This window comes from Podarcis liolepis (genome assembly GCF_965112155.1).
Source record: "Podarcis liolepis genome assembly, chromosome: 3".
Lineage (NCBI taxonomy): Eukaryota > Metazoa > Chordata > Lepidosauria > Squamata > Lacertidae > Podarcis > Podarcis liolepis.
The window spans coordinates 25,370,341-25,388,800 of record NC_139557.1 but is presented as its reverse complement, the minus strand read 5'-3'; the positions used below and the strand labels follow the sequence as shown (position 1 = coordinate 25,388,800).

Below are 18,460 nucleotides of genomic sequence, written 5' to 3'. Positions count from 1 at the left end.
CTCATTGTAGTAACAATAGTAATCAGTCCAGGCGGCTATTTTGTTTAAAAATAGATCACGCTAACAAAATAGCTCTTTTGTAAGTTATTACTCTAGTGAAGACTCAAAATTTTCCACATCTTCTGATGACTCAGCCTGAGGTAAAATACAGAGCTGCTCTCAGATAAGTTATAAAATGTGAACGCAGCAAAAAAGTGAAGAAAAAGAATTAAACAAACATGAATGTCTGTTTGACAACAGTCAGAATGCTAAAAAGAAGAGCTATTAAATCTCAGCTACCCTAGTATACAAGAGTAATACTTTGTGAGTATTTTAAATGCTCTATTTTATTCTGCCTTTATAGAACCTCTGAGGCTTGAAGTACTGCTATGTTTAGTATAATGAACATTTTAAACTACATAATCCTCAAGGTCATCCTTCTTAGTAAAATACACTTATGGTACTTCGCCATAATGACTCTCCTAAATGAACTATTTGCATCAAAAACAAACAACAAACAAAGGAAAACCAAATAGGCTAATCAGTCGGCTTTACATCCCTTGTCTAAAGGTCGAACTAGAGATGACATTGCTTCCATTGGCTCCAATGGCTTTCCCCCTTGAAATGCAAATAGCAGCTTCAGAGAGTAATGACAGAAAGAGAAAGAATATATTCTGTCTCCAGGCCCACAGTCCTGTGGCTTTCCTTTGGCTGCTATTTAAGTAACAGTATTGTGAGTGTTAATTACATTCGCACCACTGACTTCACATCTATTTGGCTCTAAGTATTACTTCTTTCTGATACACTAGCAAGTCTGGCCTTTCCTCTTCATTTCTACAACGGAAAATTTAGTTCGCACTCCAGATTAAGTAGAAGGGGGCTGCTATGTTAGCATTTCAGTGGCAATGGGGGGAGGCTGCTGCTTGGAGGGGCAAAGGAACAGAGAGGTCAGCATGGTGTAAACAAACCAGCAGGACTGCTGGATTGGCTCCGCTAGTGCTTTTGCACCGCGTTGACCTCCCTGATGCCAGGTTCCTCCCTTTCCCAGTAAGCAGGTACAGTGACTCCACCCCACCTGACAAGCCACTTCTGTGATTAAGGCAAACCAAATTGCTGCTCCTAGGGGTCATAAAGTGAATTTCCAACAGTTCACCATGACAAAGCTCCTGCTTTTTCAAACTACCCAGCAAAACTGTGAAGTATGTTTCTCACGGAAAATGGTCCAAGGTTGAACTCATCCTATTCAGGATGCATAGTAGGGGTAGATGATTTGGAATACCATGCAAAGGCAGAACATTGCTGGTTTTTTTCCAGCTAGTCATCTGTTTGGGCAGTACCACATGGCACATACACTAATGTTATAGCGCACGGGAACAATTACATTACAAACAGTGGTGAAAGTTTATCTCGATCCAGGCCACAGAAGATTAACAAATGGGCCCAAGTGTTTAAGGACACAAAAAGTAATCTATTTTCAGTCTAAGCCACCACAACCACGTCTGCTGCATTAAGTGTTACACCACCCTGAATGACCCAGTTTGAATATCAGAATGCAGTGGTATCTTAGATTAAAACCTTAAAGAGAACCTAACATTCCATCTCAATACCTATACATGTAGGTGCATCAGGTTGCCAAAAGAACCGATTATTCAGCTGCACACAAGTAATTTTATCCTGCCCTTGGAGCTGATACCCTGGGTCGCACTGGAAGGTGATGGCATCCCCAGGTTCTCTGCTGTCTCCATATCTGCTGCCGTTCTGAGGGGTTCCAGGATCGTTACAGGTTGATGCAACTGACGCTGCAAATAAAAATAAGAAAACCAAAGTTTCAGATACATATTATGAATATTTCAAAGCCTTGCATTGCACTACATGTTTTGTAACAGAACCATTTCTTTGTTATTTGTGTGTTATGTCAGGAAAGTTGTGTATATGACTGCTTCTGTAGGAAATTGCCCACTGTGATGGATCATGTTCCAATTTCCTTCCAATTTCCTCCGGGAAGGGTAATGATGGCAGGTTAGAAAATAACATTAGGGTTTACATTTTCTGTACAACTAACCTACCAAAATCATTCTTATTCCCTTTAATACTTCAGCTGTCAGTCATCTAAACTTCACCACCATTTTCGGAATAGAACAAACAGAATAATACACCTAATGTCTTTTTGGTTTTATGAATGTATTAAAGAAGAAAACATACCCAAAGTAAAAAATAAAACCAAATGACATTTCAGAATTCATTCATTCATTTATTAATCACATGGAAATTAAATCATTTTGCTGGGAATATTGCATACCATGACTTCAATTTAAGTCAAAATCTGATTTTAATACTCGCATCCAAATTTCCCAATAATAAGAATGGTTATAAGTACAGTTACCCAAACATGCTTACAAGCTCTCTTCAGATCTTCCTGGTCAATGTGGAAGGTCTGGGGGTGGGTGGGGGGAAGTCTGAAGAGAGAATCGGGAGCCAACAAAAGTCACAGTGATATTTCTCTTGTATATCAAAAGCCTTCTGAGGATAAAATGAGCTTTGGTGTCTGTAGAAAGCGAAACCTGTATCCAAATCACAGCTGAGTATTTTACCTGCTAGATATGTTTATTTCCTCCCCCCCCTTTCTAAACTGACTATTTTCAAATCAGACAGAAAGTTGTTAATGCATGTTATTATTATTAATACTAATAAAAGAAATAATGTAGCAACAATATTCAAGGATAGTTAAAGAAAAGTTCTCTCCCACAAGCTTCATAAACTATCATGTAACTAGTCACCAGAAATGAGTGATTCAAATGAACATGTCAGCCGAGAGCAGATCCCCTCTCCCTTTGAAATACCAAGAATTATTACTCTTGGGATGAACTGAAAAATGAGGATGGTGGCATCCCTAACTACTGCTTCTCTCAAGGCTCAGTCACTGTACCTCTTTGCAAGATGGTGACCATCCCTGTCAGATGCCTGGGGAAATGGGTCAAAATTTCCCCAGCTGGCTAAAATAGTGGTGCTAACTGCAGAGAAGAACTGGGCTATGAATAAAAAGGTAGCAGGAAGACTAGAACAGGGACTCTTTAATATTATATTCCCAGCAATCCAAATAATGGAAATGTAAGTGGTTTGGAGTTCAATTGCCGAATGAGCACAGACAATCCTTTATTTCCCCAGCAGGGCTTAGAACTGCTGCAAACATTATGTCACCATAGGGAGAGGCATTCCTTCACTGAATTCCCATCATGTGGCCCTGCTCATCTATTTGAATTCACCACATAAGTCAGAGAGATAGCATCACTAAGTCTTCTTCCCACAGCAAGTCACTGTCATTGGCACTGATTGCGCAAAAATAAATTCACAACAAGATGGTTCTGATACTCATACTTTGTCTTGGTCTTGGTCTGTTGGTGCAGACTCCTCCAGCCAGCACCACATGGAGTTCTCCTGAATTCCTCATTCTTGTTCTCATAACACATTGCCCCCCCCAAAAAAAAAAACACACCTCTGTACCACATCATGCCCACATTGCCCAGGTAAACTCTCCTCAGTTATTTGTAGGGTCTTTTATCTTGTATATGGCTTAATGGCAGGGCCATCACTTCCCTATGCCCTTTTGTCTAGCGGAAAATAAGCTCAGACTGTCAGCTATGATTAAACCCCAGCACTCAAGAATCTAGAGGGGGAAATGGGCACCCACAGATCTTGGGGGGGTGGGTTCCTCTCCCCCCACTAACTCATAAGAATATCCTTATATGTAATGAGTGCTTTCTTACTTCGCTGTTCAGATTGTATGGTATTAAGTACCTACTGTAGACATTTCACAGTTCATTACAAACTCACCAACATATTCCTCTATGATTGCCATTATCCTATAGTGATGGCATATATGGTATCTGAATGCACACGAAAGCTTATACCCAGAACAAACTTAGTTGGTCTCTAAAGTGCTACTGGACATTTTTTTAATTTATTTCGACTGTGTCAGACCAACATGGCTACCTACCTGAATCTATTATCTATTAGGGCAGTTGCCGTGTTCAGTCATCAGAGTGAGAGTTAACGCTAAACTTTCAGGTGTTAACACAACAAAAGTGGCAGAGCACCTCCTTTGCATACAAAAAAAGCCCAGGTCAAATCCGGGGCATCTCTGGTACGCTTGGGGAAACCCCATGTCTGAAACCATAGTGAGCAACAGATTACATGTAATTTGTACTTTAGTTCACAGAGACCTTGGAAAGGGAGGCTTTCCCTTCCATCCTGCCACAACTGAAATGCTAATACAAATGAGGCTACTCAAGAGGGAATACTAATATTACTTTCATGCAAAACAAATGCCATTCACAGAAAAAATCATTTTGAAAATATCTCACAGCGGCCTGGCAAGAGCACACAGCATAGCCTGCCACAGTCATGATCCACGTCCCTACATCTCGTCAGGCAGTCAGCGGGAATCCAACAAGGCAGACGCAGAGACAGATGCTGCTGCTGAAACAGTCTTTTTGCCAGACTATGTCCTGTGGCTCTTGAAACTGACAAATGTGCTCAATGTGCAGCCAGTGATGCTTAAGATCATCCTAGAGGAGCGAGGAGAGGCAGCAACATACTCAGCGACAGCAGTGGCTGGCTCCCAAATTGCTAATCCAATCAAAAGAATTTGTTAATTTGCTTTGTTTACCCTTTTCGCTCAGCTTCCATGTCCCTTAATGAATGTCTTTAAGTAGGAACATGGCTCTCTTTCTGACCAGTTGGTTAGCTGATATGATCATTATCATCTGAAGCCCCATTCCCCCAGGTGGGCTGCACACTTCTGCCTACTCTTCTTATCAAGCTTCACATTATAGTGCCTGGTGATAATGTTGCCATTATAAGATCTGGGCCATTACAGACTCTTGAGCAGGTGTAGCACTTCTCTTCTGATGGCTGTTAAGTGATGTGTGGTTATGGGCCATCCCAATCTCTGCCGAGCGATGCAGGATTCCAGGGGTCTTGGCACTTAACCAGGGTTCGTGTTTGGAATGAGACATAGTGGAGACCGTAGTGTCTTTAAGATATATAGTTTTATTTACACATGTGCACACCCAAGCCATTATGGAAGAAGTGCAGAATCTTACACGCTATGAGTGTCTGCTGCTGCTTCTCCCATAGCTTCAGCAAGATTGATTCCAGAGTTGTAACCAGCCATGTCCCTGGTCTTCCACATGCAATCCTGCCCCCACTTCCTTCATGCTCTTTCCAAAAAGCTCCTGCAAAATTCCTGTGGTGACATCACACCCCCTGTAACCCTGGCAACCTCCCCCTCCCTACTATTTTGTCCCTGCCCACTACTCAGGGCCAGGGGAAGGACAGCATCTGTAGTATCAATTGCTCTAAATGACCTGGTCTTGTCTGTAGTTTTACACTGTTAATTTCAATGTCTGTTACCTTCCTTCTCTAAACACTGATTTAAAACCCAACACCCAGGAATCTAGGGGGAGGCAGGGCACCCAGAAACCTGGAGAAAGCAGGGAATCTACAAATCCATAACAGTATTTTGGCATAAAGGTGCTAACCAAAGATACAGTAAGTAAGCCATTGGCCTCTTGATCTTAGGTAGAAAATATTTATTTGTTGTGTTTAATTTTATCATACACAGATACAACTGAAAACATAAAAAACAGAGAACAAAAATCAGAGCAGACTGGGTGGATTCATAATGTAGTTATTGTGTCTCTACATGAGTGGGAATCACCTGCTATCCTTCCTCTAGAAGCCCACCCTGGATTCATGGACACACAACAACTCTTGGTCAGTAGTCCCTACCCTTTTTAGGTACAGTACTGGAGAAAGTCATGGCACAGCAGTTGCAGCCATTCCTGGAGAGTACTGATTATCTAGACTGGAAGGAACTAGCCAGGCATATAAATTAAGAGCAACCTAGTGTGGGGAGCTACAGAGAGAACCAGCGGACAAGGTGAGTTAAGCAGATGTGCAAGTTCAGCAGCAGGACAAGGAGGTCAGGACATACCACTCCGCCCCTCGTTTCCATTATCTAAAGAAAACCTCAAACCCCCAATTAAGTAAATTAAACTACAGCATTTACTGACATGTTCTGCATTTTGCATATTTGCATTTCCAGCGCCCTGTATTTCGATGTTTTGAATGTTTGCTGTAAGCTGCTTTGGGCCCAGCTCATTGTGGAAAAGCAGCATACTGTATATAAGTAAACTCAATCAATCCAAAACAATGGTGCAGGTAGAATTCCAGTAGGGATGTGGAGACTCCCCTGCGTTTCACACTCTCTGTCACATGTACAGCTATCTACCTGTTGAACAGATATCGTGGGCATTTCTGATGTGCAATAAGCTCCAGGTTCTCTGGGAACAAGTATTTTCCCCTATTAGGTCAAGATGGCAGACTTGGAAAAGCTAATAGGAATAGGGAGGTTGATGATTGAGATCTAGATACCCCTCACTTCCAACATAATAACTCCTTGCTGTCAGGGAGAATGAAGGACGAGGGCGGAAAAACATTGTTCTGAGGATTCTTGGGGTGGGGTGGGGATGAACAGTTATCCTACCGTGCCAATGATACTTCCCCGGAGGCTGGAGGGATCCTGGTAGTGGGTGATTATTGACTGAGTGGTTGGTCTCCAGCTCTAGGCACAGCACACAAGGACATCATCAATCTTTTGGCCTGGCAGTTGCACTGACAGTAGTCCTGGTTGACTAACCACCCACCAAGGCTGTTAGGAGCAGTTTCACACGACTGATTGTGTTAAGACTTGCCTGCAGCCTTCAATAGTACAGCTCATTAACTGCTGCCAACTCCACAAACCTAACACAATTCATGGGACTGCTCCAGCTTGGTTCTGATTCTTTCTAGAATGGTTTAGGCGTACCAAGCGTTTAGTGCTCAGCCAACAAAGGCAATCCATCTAAGCCAACAGCTAACCACTTCAACACCAGGGAGGGTTAACTGAAATAAAGCAGATTTAAATCATCAAGAAAACAGGTCATTTTAGACCAAGTTTCCCATTGATACTTCAGATAAGTTTTGCATCTCTCTGATTTTTCATGCTTCCTTCTGTTTTCTTTTACCTGTACAGGGGATGTTTTATAATATTTCCATATCAGATCTCTCTTACAAATAACACCCATAATGGTTTATGTGGTTAAGTATGGGAATGTAGAAACCTGCATATTGAATACTGTTGCTCCATTCTGCTTCACTCTGTCTCAGTTCTACCCTCACAAAAATGAAAGTACGGGAGGAAATCACAATAACTGATAGGCAGATATAAGGTCTCATGGAAGTATTCCATTAATGAGACCTAACAATGCAAGGATTTCTGCTTGCTCAACAGGGTTGTGTTTTTTGTTGTTGTTGTTGTTTGACACCTCTCTTCTTTCCAGGCACACTCTGCCTACTCCCTAAATCTGCTGCAGAAGATTGGGGAAACTCCGAGACAGATTTAGCGGGTGTGCAGGGTGAGAAGAAGGTGGAGAAATCCATGCAGTGACAGAACAATTTATTTAAAAGTAACACTTTGAAGAAGAAACTTATGCATCTGAGTAAGGAGAGGGGAGGGCAAAACCTTTATGCTACAGCATAAAGAAAAATAGTATATGAGTCAACTTTAAGATGTACCAAAAGAAATGGAGAAGTTTGGTTTCATTTCTTTTTAAGTATTAGACCATCATTGCTGTGAATCCCTCCCTGCCTTGCAGGTCTTTTCCCATCTGGCCGGGGATGGCAGGTCCCTGACCGACTCCAGCTACAAAAGCTGAGGCTGCTGAACAGAATCATGGGCCGATAGTGTTTTCTTACAAGGATTAGGTTGTTGCTGTTATTTTTCTAAATTTTTATTTTGTACCCTATTATAAATGTGGAAATTTGATCAATTTGGTTGTGTCCTTTTGATGGTTTGTTTATTGTCTGTGACTACTTCTGTTATACGACGCGGGTGATGCTGTGGGTTAAACCACAGAGCCTAGGACTTGCTGATCAGAAGGTCGGCAGTTCGAATCCCCGCGACGGGGTGAGCTCCCGTTGCTCGGTCCCTGCTCCTGCCAACTTAGCAGTTCAAAAGCACGTCAAAGTGCAAGTAGATAAATAGGTACCGCTCCAGCAGGAAGGTAAACGGTGTTTCTGTGTGCTGCTCTGGTTCGCCAGAAGCGGCTTAGTCATGCTGGCCACATGACCCAGAAGCTGTACGCCAGCTCCCTTGACCAATAAAGCGAGATGAGTGCCGCAACCCCAGAGTCGGCCACGACTGGACCTAACAGTCAGGGGTCCCTTTACCTTACCTTACTTCTGTTATGTTTGCAGTTATGTATATTTTTTATATGTTGTGAGCTGCCTTGAGCATGGTTTTAACTTTGTAAAGGCAGCATGCGAATAAAATGATTGATTGAGGTTATTTTTAAAAATTTAATATAATTTTCCTTTCCAGCCAGCTTCCCGCTCCTTCCGCCACTACTTCCTTTCCACTGAAGTAGGCAGTAGTTCATTCATTTCAATAACATGGTGCAACTCTCAAAATGGCTAAGAAAATTATGGTCAAGCATTAATTTCCTAAACTAGACTCCTCAGAATACAGGGGAGAGAGGCTGTTCCTATGGCCTGGCATCTTTCCCATCAGCAAGCTCTGGGTTATATCTAATGGTGGAGTACATGAACAGAACAGGCTTCCACTCCTCTCCTCCCCCTCCTCTTGAAGCCTTTCCCCATGCCCTCAAAATCTATTTCCAGAGAGAGCTTGAGAGATTGTTGAGGGGCTAAAGGGGGGAGAGAGGAAGGGGAAATCCCACTGCATGAGCAGAAATCACCAGCTTTGCCCCTCCTATGTAAAATGTGTGCTTCAACAATATAACTGCAGATCTATTGTAATTCTCTAGATGTGTGAACTTCAAGAACAATTGTGTTATTGATTATTAATCAATAAAGCCTGCTTCACAAAAAGAAATAACTAGGGGTAGACGTATCTGACAATTTTGGTTCCTCTCAGGTTCCCAATTTTCCAATCTTAAGTTAATTTCTCTGCACTTCTGCATCAGTTTGAAAGCACTTTAAAAAAAAATACTCATGAAAATTTGCCAGCATTTCAGTCTGCATTTATCCTAAAGTACACATTTTTGCAAGCAGTTTGACCTAATGTAATGTGTTTTTATGTTGTTTCGTACATGTTATTTGGTTAGAGAATTGCACTGTAAAATTCAGAGAAGCACAAATTTTAAGGGGTGTTCAGTTCATGTAATGTTTGGGAAAGTGTGAATTAGGTCAGTTCACATTAAAGGCAAACTGAACCTAATTTATTACTTTTACTGAACTGTAATAAACAATTATGATTTCTGAGTATGTTCCTCCCACTCCACAATTACTCAAGATCTGATGTTTCAACCCAGGAGGAAGGTAAATGAAAACAGAGAAGGAATCATACATTCACTTGCTGTTTCCTAAACCATTATGGTTAACTGTTTGCATCTATGAGTATCAAACGCCTTGGTACAATTAAGGTGCTATATGGTATAATTGTAGAGAGCATAAATGACTGGAAAACATTTTTAGCAGTCTGATGCTAATATTTCTTTTCTTTTCTTTTGCTGATTGTCATAAATGCCATCATCAACAAATAATCTACTTTGTTAGAAATGTCGGGAAGTAGGGTAAGTGTTTTGTTTTGCATTTTGTTGTATTATGCTTGATTATTTTGACAGTTTTAACTGTATCTGACATCTTATTGTATTATTTATTGCTGTCATCTGCCCCAACATGAGTGGCAATGAAGGGCAGCAAATAATATAATAAATAAACAGGGATGAAAAGGCCAGCAAACTCTAAGTCTGCTAATTAATTAATCTGATCTTGGATACTCTTAAGGTCAGAGGTCTACTGTGGCTAAAGAGAATTGGTTATTCAGTTAACAGGCATTTCATTCTCTACCTTCTTACACATACCAGTACATCTCTGACTTGATGGGAGATGTTTAGTTAGGAACCCCAGTTTCTAATAACTAGTTTAAATATATTTAACCCTGCAAAGTAAAGGTCAGGGATGCACACTGAACTCCATTTTCTATCCTTTTATGCATGATTAAATGGTAATTAAGTTTTAATGAAAAGTGTTAGGCTGATTACAATTAACATAATCACACCAGTCAGTTCATGTCCTCGTGGTGTTTTACATGCTGTGCTGAGCTGGTGAGACAATGGACTCTTGATGGGGTCCAAACATTTTGCGAGCAAAATACATTTGCATTCATCCAATTAATCATCTACATCAGCATACTTATTAAAGCAGGGGTGTGTGTGTTGGAAACTTATGTATAGGAATCTGTAGCATAAATTTATGCACATAAAAATTAATCTTTGAAAAATGGTAAACATCTGCAACCAAGCTGTAAGGCCATGAAGATTATTCATAAGAGCAACATTAAGAGCCATTTTGTGTTACTGTAACTGTATGGGAAGAAAAATGTCATGACTTTTTTCCACACTGCTTTGGTACAGATGACCAAACCATGTGGTCGGAGTCAATGACATCCAGTCCTCAATTATGCAACTATGGTAACATATAAATAAGCATTATCTCTCATAAAAGTGACTATTTTTACTTCAAGACTCTATACTAAGGAATCCCATGAAAGGCTTGTCAGAGCTCTGATAACTCTGCAGTTCAAAATGCAATCAAGTTCTCTGATTGGACATGCCCACACACACACACACACTACCACCATCAGTAGATCACTCAAGAATCCTTTGCCGATAGATCCTTTGCTAAAATGCACAGTTGCTAGGCACAGGAACAATGTAAACAGCAAAACTGGGGGCATAAGAAGGTCCAAGTTGCATTTCCCCTAGCAATTGTTGACCCAACCCAAACATTTTTCTTTCCCTATACTGGACAAAACTGGCATTGTTTTGAATTAGCAAGTTTATTTTAGCTGAATATGAGGCCAGTATGTGCAGCAATGCCAACGCCAGACAATTCATGGATCGCAGTGTCATGAAGAGATACTGGTGCTACTGATCAGGGCCGGATTTAGGTTTGATGTGGCCCTAAGCTACTGAAGATAATGGGGCCCTTTATATGTCCAGCTGTCCTTTGTCAAGAACAAATTGTCGCTGTTTTTCTGTTGAATATATGCTATATGGTAATTTATGGACCTAATAGGTATCTAAAGCCATTTGCACAGGCAGAATGTAGTCACCCTATATACAAAAATGAGCAAACCAGTGATATTTTAGGGAGCAGGCTAGCAGGCGAGGCCCATTACTCATAGGAGCCTATACCACACAAAACACTGTTGCTGTATGTAGATTTTATTTTATTTGTTTTTTATCTTATATTTTGGAAATGTACATCCAGGGTTTTTTCCCTTTAATTTTTTTGGGGGGCCCAAAGAGAGTGGGGCCCTAAGCTATAGCTTGTTTAGCTTATACGTAAATCCGGCACTGCTACTGATGAAGATGAATTACTGTAGCAGCTCAAGAGCCACTTTCTAATGGTTTTATTTTGTGTCACTCTGGAAATGTTTAAAAGGCCAAAACCATGTGCACAGGATCAGCTGTGTGAGTCCTTTCCCCTCCCTTTCTCAACTAGGTAAAAAATGAGATAGAGATCCCACCCACATTTCCAGCCTTTCACATGTTGCCACAGTAGCATGGGATGAGCGCTGCCAGAAACAACTCCTATGCTGCTGCGGTCATCAGTGAAATGGTTCAGTGTATTGGGGAACAACGGAATGGAAGCAGTGGCTTCTTACTCTGCACAGCTTGCTTCCCTTCAAGAATGAAATGTTTATGATTGAAGTAAATGCCTTATTCGATGTTGTCAAGGGACTGCCATCGGAACAGGGGAGGGAGGCAGGGATGCCCTTGGGATACAGGGAGCCTCCTACGCTTCTGAGGAGCAGTTCCTCTTCCAGCGAGGGGAAAAGCCACACCTCCAGTGGGGAAGAGCGGGAAGGGGCCAGCCAAGCGAGGAGAGGGCTCGAAGATGCTGCTGAGAGCCCAAGCGCCTCACCTAGCCTGGCTGGCCAGGAGGCACACACTCCACTTCTGTTGCCCAGCTTGCACAGAGGGGTGAAACACAAGGAGGGGAGGCGGAGATTTGGGGTGTCTAAGTTCTTATGTTGGGGGAGAAGCCGGAAGGGGCCACTCCCGGATTCTGCAAGTGACTCAGACAGACATGAACTTTGTGTATCTGCACTGTAAATAGTCTGCACAATAAAACCTGTAAAAGACAGGTCAGAGTCCTGCCTGGTTACTCACAAGCAACCACCACCCAGCATCTGACAGATGTGAAATGCAGCAATTTGCACAGCCAAGTTTTTCAGGCAGAATCTGATCTGAGACACCCCTGTATATTACAACGTATGTTAACATTTTGTCATTTGAATACAAAATTGAAATATGCTATTTGTCAAGAAGCATAAAGTAGAATATTTGGGGGAACTGTTTGTTTATATTTTTAGCAGATGTCAGCTAATTCAGCATACAGTCAATAGATTTTGGGTTCTTACCAGACTGAAACTCGTTTTCAAGATGGCGTACCAGACCACACTATTAGCAACAAAAACATGAAAGGCCAAAACCTGATTGTACTCAAGGACTAAACAAATGCACCTACTTGAAAACTGGATAGAAAATCCTGATTTGCTGATGAAGAAGTCACTGTCAAATTGCAAAGTCAGGGAGTTGAAGGTACTATAAATATCTTCAGGAAGAGCTGAGCCACTCCACTCTTTCAGTAGAATACTGCTTTCAACAGGACCATCCCACACTTTGAGTATGTCATGAGCCACCTCAGTGTCAAAAACAATAAAATGCAGACTGCAAATGAAAGAAGAATGTGAGACATTTGTCATTCATGACTACCTTTGGTGCTAAATAAAAAGGAATGACAGGCATGTAACAACACATAATTAACCATGATTAAATCCATTAATCTGAATGAATGTAAGTGTGAATCTTCTTTGTTTCATTGTGGTTATAATAATTAACATGAAGCTACAAATTACGTCCAGAAAAAAAGGAAGAAAACCTGGTTTATCAGCATTCTTCTTTGGTTAGTTGCAGACATATCTGGGGTACATGTATGCAAACTCCACAACACATGACCTTTTATTTGGAACACTTGCTGAACTGATTGACAATCCTCAAGATGTGGATGCCACCAGACATATCCCAATAACACTGACTTACACAGTGGCGGACCTTGGCACCGTGTGTGACACCACAATTTGTCGCCTCCCCTCTCACCTACCATTATACATTGTAGTTGTAGCACCCCCAGCAGTGCTACAACCATTAGCTGCACACTGCATCAGTTTCATTTCTCTTCCAGATTAAATAAGCTGGTAGCATCAATTAGCTCTCCCCCCCAAAAAAATCTCCTTTATTCCAAAACTTATTTTATACCCAGAAATAAAGTGTTTCAAAGGACTGAATTAATTTGAAGAAAAAGAAAACCAACATACATTTAGGAATTCATTTCTAAGTGCCTTGTCGCCACAACCCCTCCTTTAAATTCAGAAGCATTACTTGACATTGGACGTTCACAGCTCAAAATGAACTACTGAAGGAATGTCTTATTTCTGAGCATATAATCAACAAACGTAAGCACAAAATAAATTGTAAAGGGCAGAAATGACCCCAAAATATCCCAATGAAGACCAAGTCTGCTCAGTGCCAATGAACTGGAAACTACTGAGATGGTGGCACTGAAGGCGAGGTGGGAGAGGGAATGCCATGGAGAAAGACAAAGGATGAGACACATAGATGAAAAGAGACAACCACCTGCTTGACTGGGAAGGCCATTCCTGGTTCACGCTAAGAAGCCATTTTTAAATGTCCCTAGAGCTGCCCACAGAAATCTGTGCTGGAACCCAATGGAATTGGGATTGGGCAGCAGTGTGTTCAAACCAACACCCTCTCAAACCAGACTGCTGAGGACCAAACATGTTCAGTGGACGCAACATATTGACTGCAGGAGGATGAAAATCTGGTGTGTGTATGTGGTGGAGTGGCTGAAACCCTGAACATGTGCACACTGTATTACGCCACTTTGTTCAGGGCCTCACTCGTTCCTTAACATTAGACATTCACAACTGCAAGTAAACAAGAATATTGGTGGGTTGTTTTACCTTTTCCCATATCAAGTTCAATGTCTGATCAGTTACATTATAAGTCAGACCTTGGAGACCTGAATACACTTGAAGCATGACAATGCCTACTATGCTGATAAGCATGTCATGATCTTTCATAGATTTTGTTACCATTTCCACACTGTGAAGCACCACCCACATTTCTTAAACATTAAACATTACATGTGACGATGTAAAACACTGCCCAGAGAGCCACACTTATTGGAAATGGTCACAGTTCAGTGCCGTTTTTCCACTTGCTGTAATAAATATTGACTCAGAAGGCTGCTAATAAGTAAATATTAAATCTGTTTTCTACCTACAGATGGTTGTTTGTAATTTCTTATTTCATTCTATATTAATTTCACATTTGCCATTCCTATTAAAATGCAAATGGAGCAATGAATTTGCTCGTGATTGAGTGGGTGTCTTTTGGTCTAGTATTAGGGGAATACAGTTATCTTTCTATTCTAGGAAGAAGAAAATGAAATTGTGTGAAAAAAAATTATGAATTCCTCTGAATATGTATAAGGAAAGTATTTTAGCAAACAGTTTCCCTCCCCAGCTAAACTCTAGCCTATTTATGTAAGAATATTAACTATTTGAGAGTAAACATGATACTTAAAAGTACAATGAATTAGGATTTTCATTCTACTGCAGTTAGAATGCATTACAAAAATTCTAATATGCTATCATTCCTGAGAGATTGCATCTGCACTGCTATATAGGCTCATCTATCTCTCCTCCACCTGAAGAATGGGCAGTTTTCTTGATGTGGAAATGACTTCTCTAATAGTTTGTGAATTACTTCCTGAGAAACCCTTCCAATGTGATTCTGCAGATCAGTTTAGCTCAGTGAGGCCAATATAGTTACTTTCATTGCTAAAACTAGATCCAGTTCTAATAAGTAGAGTAGATCCTATAAGATGCCATGAAAGGTGACAGGCTGGGATCCTGTGCTCTCATTTCTTTTGCCACTTCATGGCAAAAATAAAGACGAAGCATGGGTAGAATAGCATTAATGGCTACTTCTGATATGATGGGCTTATCTGCCCACAAAGAAATTTACAACACAGATCTAAGCATGTTCAGTCACAAGTATGTCCCAATGAGTTCAGTAAGGCTTACATCCTAGTATGTTTGCACATCAAAGGTTGTCCCTTTTGGTCCTACAATACATATATAACCAATGGAAGCCCATGATTTTTGGAAGTATTTGTTTTAATATAGTGAATCAGGCATCTTTTAATCTTGCAACTTACTCCTTTAAAGATCAAACAAGAACGAGGTATGTATATAATGGTAAAACCTATAGTGCTATGACTTGGATAATACTAAATTTAATAGCTGAGACTGCATGCATACCTAATTGTCCTCCCTGGGTCTGCTTCTATAATCCAAGTACAATGAAGATTGTTGTCATATGGAGCTGGATAACCAGGAGACAGAATGCGGCCTGAAGTAGCAGCGTGAATACGTCCACCACATTCAGCTGTAAAGAAAAAGCGAAAACAATCAATTTTCAGAGAGAAGTGCCATGCACACTTGAGGTACTTTACTTTACATAAAGGTTAGAACTCTTAATTTTAGTAGAACCTGATTGCTTGTAATATACCAAGCAGTTTGGTGAAATGATGCACGGCCAAGAGCCAGAAAAGAAAAAAATAGAATAAAGAAAGGAAGTTGGAATAACTTTATGGGGTCTTGTATTAAACATTAGCTAAAAGGTAAAGGACCCCTGACCAGAATGACTAAACCACTTCTGGCAGAACAGAACACTGTGACAGAAACCAGAACGCACGGAAACGCCGTTGACCTTACCCCTGCAGCGGTACCTATTTATCTACTTGCACTGGTATGCTTTCAAACTGCTAGGTTGGCAGGAGCTTGGACAGAGAAACAGGAGCTCACCCCATCGTGGGGATTTGAACCGCCGACCTTCTGATCAGCAAGCCCCAAAAGCTCAGTGGTTTAGACCACAGTGCCACCCCGCATTAAGCCACCTAGGACATGCAAGGTGAATTCTAAAATGCAAAAAGTGGTGCAGTGCAATCCTTTGAAAGTTTTTGTGTGGTTTTTTTGGAGGGGTTGGGGGGGATCTGTAAAAAACAAACACATTTTTGAACATATTTTCTCAAACAATAAATACACCTACACATGTTTAATCTAAAAATGTGCACTTTAAAATCCAAGAATTGCACTGGAAAATCTAAAGAAGTCCAAAGAATAACCATCAACACTTTCATCCAGAAGTGTGAATCAAGTCAGTTTGTGTAACAACTCACATAAATCAAATACTTCAAGCATCTCTACTTCTATCAAAGTTCTTTCTTAGTTATGGTAGTAGTAGTAGTAGTAGTAGTAGTAGTAGTAGTACACTAGTAAGCAACACTTTCAAAGTAGGGTTCATTTACTTTTATATGTGCTGCCAAGTGTATGAAAGAGCCCAAGAGATTTAGTTTGCTTGTGTGCTATTACTGTTTTAGGAAAGAGCAGCAGATAAAAACTTCGGACTTTGTGAACAAGTAAGCAGCCTCTAGGAGAAACTTTTGCAGCCCTAGTTCAGATGATGCCTGTAAGTTTGAAATCAATGTGTGACAAGGGTAGACCTTGTGCCTTCCCTGTCCCCTGGCAGCAGCAGCACACTATCCAATCTATCCCCACCATGTTGTTTCTGATGGGGTATTTGTTGTTGTTGTTTAGTCGTTTAGTCATGTCCGACTCTTTGTGACCCCATGGACCAGAGCACGCCAGGCACTCCTGTCTTCCACTGCCTCCCGCAGTTTGGTCAAACTCATGCTGGTAGCATCGAGAACACTGTCCAACCACCTCGTCCTCTGTTGCCCCCTTCTCCTTGTGTCCTCCATCTTTCCCAACATCAGGGTCTTTCCCAGGGAGTCTTCTCTTCTCATGAGGTGGCCAAAGTATTGGAGCCTCAGCTTTAGGACCTGTCTTTCCAGTGAGCACTCAGGGCTGATTTCCTTAAGAATGGAGAGGTTTGATCTTCTTGCAGTCCATGGGACTCTCAAGAGTCTCCTCCAGCACCATAATTCAAAAGCATCAATTCTTCAGCGATAAGCCTTCTTTATGGGCCAGCTCTCACTTCCATCCATCACTACTGGGAAAACCATAGCTTTAACTATACGGACCTTTGTTGGCAAGGTGATGTCTCTGCTTTTTAAGATGCTGTCTAGGTTTGTCATCGCTTTTCTCCCAAGAAGCAGGCGTCTTTTAATTTTGTTGCTGCTGTCACCATCTGCAGTGATCATGGAGCCCAATAAAGTAAAATCTCTCACTGCCTCCATTTCTTCCCCTTCTATTTGCCAGGAGGTGATGGGACCAGAGGCCATGATCTTCGTGGTATAGTTAGTTTTTTAAAACCAGAGGAAGGATAGAGAAGTACAAAGACATTATTCCACCCACAGTTCTGACTGCTGGCAGCTGTCTGGCAGGGCAGTGAATAACTGGGAAAACCACCTATGGTTTGTCCCCCCTTCAAAAAAATAAATAAATAAAAACCTTAGGATTTAAGCCTCAGAGAACCAAAAGGGATTTTTATTTTTTTTTACAAGCAAAGGTACATCAATTGATGATAAGGCAGTATCTGAGTAACCCAGAACCAGCTCAGGTAGTGTGAACAATATTTTCTTGTTATACTTTTAAGAAGTTATAATTCGAGCTTCCCTGTGAGCACTGTCCTATGGAATTAACCTAAAGTGTTAGCATTCAGATATGTGCTATCTAGCACTCGTCCTCCTGACAATATGCTTCTCGCATGGATGAGCAAAATACACTCCACGAATAGCCCACAGCATTTGCATGGGTTGTAGCCATACGGCTGGAAAATAAGAGTAACCTTTTCTTTACCTTGATGGAAATGTTTTTCTTCTCACTTTTTAACGTGTTGCACATATACCTTTTGATAGCAACATAAGACAAGCTAGTTCACATCTTGCTCAGTCAGAATCCAGAGTTTTCGTAACTGGCAAGTCAAGATGACACAATCTTTATGTCATGTGTAAGTGAGGAGCTTGAAACAGCTAAGAGCACAGATGAAACACATAAGGGTACTCAAATTAGTTTCATGTTTCCAGGTTTGATGGTTCTCTTACATGAGATTGAAAAGATATTTTCCCAGACAGAGAATTCTGCAAAGAATGTATCTACTCAGCCACTTCCCTTTGTTCAGACACAGATCATACCAGACTTTCAATTAAAGAGAGAGAAAGGGCGGGGGTGGAGAATCAAAGAATGCCACTTAATGTGTACAATGTGCTTAAAGCAGGAAAGATTAGAATTGAACGGAACACGTGATGACAAAGAAATGAATTTATGCATTATACATGTCTGTTCCCACCCTCTTAA

General features: G+C 41.1%; 1 protein-coding gene across 4 annotated transcripts in view; it reads right to left on the bottom strand.

Moving 5' to 3' along the window:
- CSMD1 (CUB and Sushi multiple domains 1) overlaps positions 1 to 18,460 on the bottom strand; it is a 963,313-nt gene that overhangs the window by 156,001 nt on the left and 788,852 nt on the right. For all 4 annotated transcript variants that reach the window (XM_083495378.1, XM_083495379.1, XM_083495380.1 and 1 more), the window contains 3 exons: positions 15,461 to 15,587; positions 12,580 to 12,782; positions 1,587 to 1,778 (listed from right to left, as the gene is read on the bottom strand). In XM_083495378.1, the coding sequence (XP_083351504.1) occupies positions 1,587 to 1,778; positions 12,580 to 12,782; positions 15,461 to 15,587 (522 nt within the window). The remainder of the gene's footprint in view (positions 1 to 1,586; positions 1,779 to 12,579; positions 12,783 to 15,460; positions 15,588 to 18,460) is intronic.